The sequence below is a fragment of the Podarcis filfolensis genome, assembly GCF_964270895.1.
Source record: "Podarcis filfolensis genome assembly, chromosome: 17".
NCBI lineage: Eukaryota > Metazoa > Chordata > Lepidosauria > Squamata > Lacertidae > Podarcis > Podarcis filfolensis.
In genome coordinates this window covers 4,222,985-4,228,984 of record NC_139621.1, presented here as the reverse complement: position 1 = coordinate 4,228,984, position 6,000 = coordinate 4,222,985, and the positions used below count along the sequence as shown (strand labels likewise).

The 6,000-nt window shown below is 47.6% G+C and overlaps 1 protein-coding gene across 3 annotated transcripts in view; it reads right to left on the bottom strand.

Moving 5' to 3' along the window:
- Positions 1 to 1,322: 1,322 nt before the first annotated feature.
- Positions 1,323 to 6,000, bottom strand: part of PLXNA3 (plexin A3) — a 71,814-nt gene continuing 67,136 nt past the window's right edge. For all 3 annotated transcript variants that reach the window (XM_083592491.1, XM_083592490.1, XM_083592492.1), the window contains exons 30-32: positions 5,655 to 5,867; positions 3,736 to 3,886; positions 1,323 to 2,300 (exon numbers count right to left, since the gene is read on the bottom strand). In XM_083592491.1, coding sequence (XP_083448617.1) covers positions 2,205 to 2,300; positions 3,736 to 3,886; positions 5,655 to 5,867 — 460 coding nt within the window. In that variant the 3' untranslated portion in view covers positions 1,323 to 2,204. The remainder of the gene's footprint in view (positions 2,301 to 3,735; positions 3,887 to 5,654; positions 5,868 to 6,000) is intronic.

The window sequence follows — 6,000 nt, the reverse complement described above, 5'->3', positions numbered from 1 at the left end:
AAGGAGACCCGGCCACAGTACAAGGAGCAGGTGCACGCAGGATGAGCCGCATTTGGTCAAATGGCATGGAGGCTATGTACAACACGTTGGCTCAATGAGATGTTTATGCCCAGACAATTGAAAACAAAGGGTTATTAGTTTACTACAAATTAGTCCAGAAGTGGCCCCAGTACAACTAAAGTGTTTCCACAATGTTTAATTCAGTGGAAACTGAATGGGCGTGGGAAGAGTTCTGAGCATCTGCTCAGAGTGGAAAAGGACTACAAGGCAGGAACACCAATGTGTGCAACCAAGACTGCAATATACTGATGCTAGAAAGTCCTGGGCTGCTTTCATACTTGATATTTTCAGGACTGCTGGTGAATCAGCAGGTTTAGAAGACTCAGGGCCACCAGATTTGAAGAGAGAAGCAGCAGCCTAACAATTTTACAACTGGAAACCTAATCTTATGGGGCTGACCTTTAATGGAAGCAGGCAATGGAATAGAAGTTGCACCAAGTTCCATAGAACTGGGGAGAGGAACAAGTGAGATTAGCCTAGCTATGGCGAGGACTGCTGTCTACTTGTGTGGTGAATGCTGAACTTTGACTAAGGTAGGGCACTAGTTGCTGCTTACAGTCAGCTGGGATTGGGGGAGAACAGGGACAGGGGGCTGGACTAGATGACCCTTGGTATCCCTTCCAACTCTACAGTTCTATGGAGGAGTAATAGAGTTTTTAAACTTTTGATTGACTGTGGAAAAAAATGGCCTTCCGCTATCTATGATTCTACATTTGTCTTAATTTGTCAAGGTACTTTTCTTGTAGCAAACGTATGTGTGAATATCACATTTGCCTTCCTAAGAACCGTGTACACATGCCCAAGAATCCCAATTGTACAACAAAATCACGCACACAGGTATTTAAGGATGTGCGCATACGTTTGTGGCATGTACTGAAGTGTTTTTCAACAGCAAACAAGACTGCTGGGTAAAAGGTGTGGCTCCTGAAAGAAACTAAAAAATATGAAGTGGGCTGATATATCTGCTGGAATACCAACAACCTGACTGTTAAAATACAACACCAACACACACAATTTATTTCACGTGAAAAAAGAGCCAGCATTAGCCTGAGCTTGGGGTGCAATTCAAAAGAGAAACAAATATTGATCAGAGGGATTGGTTCTGTAGACAGATGGACAGAGGACTGCCATATGGGTGCTGCAAAGACCAAACTATCCTTGTATCAAAGTGAAATGCAAGTGTTTGCCCACTTACCCAGGATTCTTCTCTTGGGACACCCCACACACACACCTTGCCGATCCCCACATGACAACAAGAGGAACATTTTTCCACGCTTTTATTTAGCAAAAGAAAAATTAATTATAAAATGAACCAATAAAAAGCCCATGCACCTGCAGGGACATTTCCCCCACCCCAGCTCCTTAACCCCAGTGGGGGATTTAAAAGTGTAGTTTTCTTTTATTTTTGGGGAGGAGTGGGGGACAGATTCCCTCCAGGCTGCAGTGCAAATATTTACACAGACTCGAAGGATGCGGATGGGGCAGGGAGGAATGGAGGACTTTTTACACTGAAATCTCTACACCCAGGGAATGGAATCATTTACAGCCAATAATCTTAACGAGATGCAATAATAAATTAATGAGTAAGGCACTGCACCCGGAGAGGGCACAACAGGTGGGGTGGGGGTGAGAGGGTGGGGGGTTTGTCAGGTAAGGATTAAAAATATCTGATTGCCATGGTTACCAAAAAAAAAACAGAACAAGGGCAAATTCCACCAGCTACCAACAAGGAGTGGGGGACTAGGGAATGGTCTGGATGATTAAGGGGAGGGTCCACAAACATTTGGGGTGAGGGGTCTCCATTTAGCTGCCAGCTTGAGGGGGGCATTATCTGGCTGCACCCCAACCTTATTGTTCACTCTGAGTTGCTCCTCCCAATTCAGATGCTGAGGAAAGGGTGCTGGTTATTGCTTCCGGGCTGAAGGTAGGGAGGGGGTGGGCAACACGGCCTCTTTCTGAAACCCCAGGATTTCAGCCTTACAGGGCAAGAGGTCACACGTCTCTTGTCGACAGGGAGGTTAAAAATGTCAAGTCTGTCACCCTTGGGGGGCCACAAGTCAAGGCTGGAGGTAGAGTCCTTTTTTCTGATACGTCTATCCTGGATGCGTGCCCCCCCTGCCCACTCTCCCTCCCCCCCATCACTCTCAGCTATTTCCAGAAACGAGAGTGATGACTTGTTCAAGCTTCAGCCTCAATTTGTGTTTTCGGCAGGCGGCATCACGTTCCAGCGCTGTCAGGATCTGATGGGTGGACAGGCCATGGGTTGGGAAAACATGAGGGTCCGGAATAAAGGAAAGGAAAGAGAAAGGTGAAAAAAAAAGGTCAGGAGGGACTAAGCCCCAAACTTCCAGGAGCAAAACGGGAATAAGAGATGGGCCCTAGGATGGAGAAGTACCTGGTAAAACTGGGAAAGGGGCAGGAGACAAAGAGAAAGGCTTATGGGGTCTGTCCTGTCACGTGGAGTCAGGCAATAGTTTTAAATCGGAGCTTGCTGACGGCGATCCCATGGGAAGAGCTACGGCTAGAGCATCTGGCCTGCATGCAGAAGGTCTGAGGTTCAGTTCTTGGCATCTCTAGGTAGGGCTGGTAAATCTAAACACTGCACTGCACCAGAGTGTTTGCTCTTCCTGCTCAGTTCCTGTGAGCATGTGCTCAGTCTCTCACCTTGGAATGTGTCCCCTTTAACATGGACACATTTTGTGGGATGCCAGGATTGAACAGCCATCCATCCACTCCAAACAGAGGAGAGGGGTGAAGAGCTTGTCTCTATGAGTGAGTGCAGTGGTGACCAACTTTTCCCCACTGATGGGAGGGCATGCCCATGATATTTTGTGGTTCTTTCTTTTTCCTATGCGGCTGCCATGTTTTGTTGTGCCACCCCCAACAGCAGCTCGGAATTCCAAATGTGCTTAGTGGCTCAAAAAGGTTGGCGACCCATGTTTTAAAGAGTGTCATAATGCACTTTCAGAGAGACACGGTTCTTTTGCCCAGCCCACTGCCACTTCTGGTTTCTGAAATAAAAAGCCGGAAGACACACAAGCAGCCTTCAAAATGCCTTCAGTTCTTGGTGGTGGCAGCAGGGGATCCCTGTTTTCTCCAGTATGCTAGGTAAGGGACAGATTTATGGCGTGAAAGCTCCAAATGGGGGAAATGTGTAGGTGAGAGGGATAAGCATGGAGCAGAGGTCTCCATTTGTCATTCTACCTTCTCTGGAGTCCTAAGCCAGGTGTGGGAAACCCGTGGCCTCTCCAGATGTTGTTGGATTCCAACTCCAGTCTTCTGGAACCGTTGGCCATGCTGACCGGGTCTGATGGGAGGTGGAGTCCAGCTACATCTGGAGGATGTACAGGTTCCCTACCTCTCTCACACACTACCCCCTGGCTATTGAGATGTAGGGTGTTCTTAGGAGAGTGTCAAGGGCTAAACAGAAGGGTACAGGATAACCAATGAGGCAGTAGACGGTGGTGCCTTAACTTATTATGGTACCTTAAATTCCTCCCCATGAGCCATTTAATTACAGAGGATCTGCAGTAGGGTCCAAATTAGGCTCTATCCTCATCAATTTATAGCATAGCTGAATAACAGGTTGAAAACAATGTGAGAAACTTGTGGTGTGCGTGAGAGAGAGAGGGGAAAAAACCAAATAGGAAGGAAAGAGTTGGGGTGGAGCCTCACCTCATCACGGTACCTCCCCACGTAGCTGTAGAGCTCCCCCAGTGCACCCAGCGTGTTAAATTCGCCTGCGTGCTGCCGTGATTGCTCCACTAGATAGGCATCCATGTCTTGGTCACTGATGGAAGCCATCTTGGTGATATCCCGATAGTACCTGGTAAACATATGCATAGCTTTTGGATTCCTTGGAGAGAAGATTGATCAACACTCCCACGTCAGCAGAGGGTTTCCACACAAACCAAAGTGAATAAATGTGCATGTTTATTGCACTGCAGTCCCTTCTATGAATGGAAGCTATAAATGAAGGCTCCAGATTTTGCCACGTTGAATACAGAGCCATATGGCTCATCCAGATGACCTAATTAATTAATTAGTTTTATATCCCACTTTTAGTTTTATATCCTTCTGTAGGAGCCAAGGGAGGTATTTACTGAGCATTCATCCTGATTTGCTTGCACAAAGCTTACATGGTGACGAGGCTACATCTAGTGATTATTGAGAATTGGTTCTTTCTTGAATATTTGCGTTTCCCTGGCACTTTCCAAATGGCAAAAAATGTTTGGGTTTTTTGTTAGAATTGTATTTGTTGCACCAGGATGACTGAGCCCTTTGATCCACTTTAACTGTGCAAACTTAAAAGTTTTGGTACGTATTTGAACCTCTTAGGCTGAATACTGACTGCGTGGAGGCATTGACAACTACATAACCCCCGTTTTATCATGGCTTATATGGTGCAACAGATAACCTTCAAAGCGTGAGCTGTGTTCACTTCAACACTGAAGGAACCCATGTGTGGAGGTCAAACTCTGGCTTGGGAGAAGCCGTAGCTCTGCAGCAGAGCGTATGTGCTTTTCACACAGAAGGGCACAGGTTTAATTCCAGGCACCTCCAGCTAAAAGGATTTGCTAGCAGGTGATTAGAAACACATCCTGGTGAAATGATTTGGGGGAAATGTGCTTGCGGGCCAAGACTCAGTCTAGAGCAGGGGTCAGCAACCTTTTTCAGCCGTGGGCCGGTCCACCGACCCTCAGACCATGTGGTGGGCCAGACTATATTTTGGGGGGAAATATGAATGAATTCCTATGCCCCACAAATAACCCAGAGATGCATTTTAAATAAAAGCACACATTCTACTCATGTAAAAACACACTGATTCCCAGACCGTCTGTGGGCCAGATTTAGATGGCGATTGGGCCGCATCCGGCCTCCGGGCTTTAGGTTGCCTACCCCTGATCTAGAGGTTGCCTGCACCTGCCTTAGATGAACAGGTCCTTGCTTCCTCCAGGAGCACCCTCCTTTGCCAGTCAAGATGAATCAGCTGGTGCTTTAAGGAGACACGCAATAGATTAGGGAGATCAGTTTAGAGACAGAAGCGGCAGACTCACTACGCTAGCTTCACTGCAGACTACTGTTGTTTACCGAGGGAGGCAGTGTGGAAATCAGTCTGGTGCAAACTCACTGGTAGGAGGGCTGAATTGATTCTGCCAGTGCTTTTGCGCCACACTGCCCTCTGCCCCCACCTCTCTCCCTCACTGGTAAGCAACAGCAACCCACCTTCAGGAAGCCAGCGCAGCAGCTCTGCCCCATCCACCATGCCGCTTCTGTGTGTGGAACAGCAGCAGTGGTGACTCCTCCTTTCCAAAGATGCTAAGAGAGGCCAAAGTAACAGAGTCTCCCCACCCTCAAAGACTCCTGCCCTTCTTGACTGTCCTGAACTCGTGGAAAGCCACAGCATTCCTTTTCCCAACCTGTTTGAGGATGGCCCTCATTCAAGGAACCAAGTTTCAGGCAGGATCTTGTTATCCTCGTACAGTAAAGAGCTACCAACATTATAATGTCGTGGGATGATGTGCTGAGGTCAATCCCACCTCTGCCAGTTGTAGAGGCAACACAACTTGACATGACCCCTCTCTGCAGCTCACCTTTCCACCCAGCCTTTGTAGACAGGGATGTCCTTGGCATAGAGCAGCTTTGTTGAGGGAGAATCCTTGCCCAGGCGGTGCTCAGAGGTGGAGCACGAGTCCATGAAGGTCTGGGCCACCACAGAGAGGCAAGCATCTGTAATGCTGCTTTTGTGGATATCAAAAACAAATTGTGGGTTCTTGATGACGTTCACCCAAAACCTCAAGGGCAGGCTGCAGTGGAAGAAAGGAAGAAAGATGACGCTTCAAAAGACACACATGAGAGGCAAAGGGTTAGATAGGGATAGGGCAGTGGTGGTGAGGAAATTACAGAGGTTGAAGCTCAATACTCATGTTTTGTTGAGGG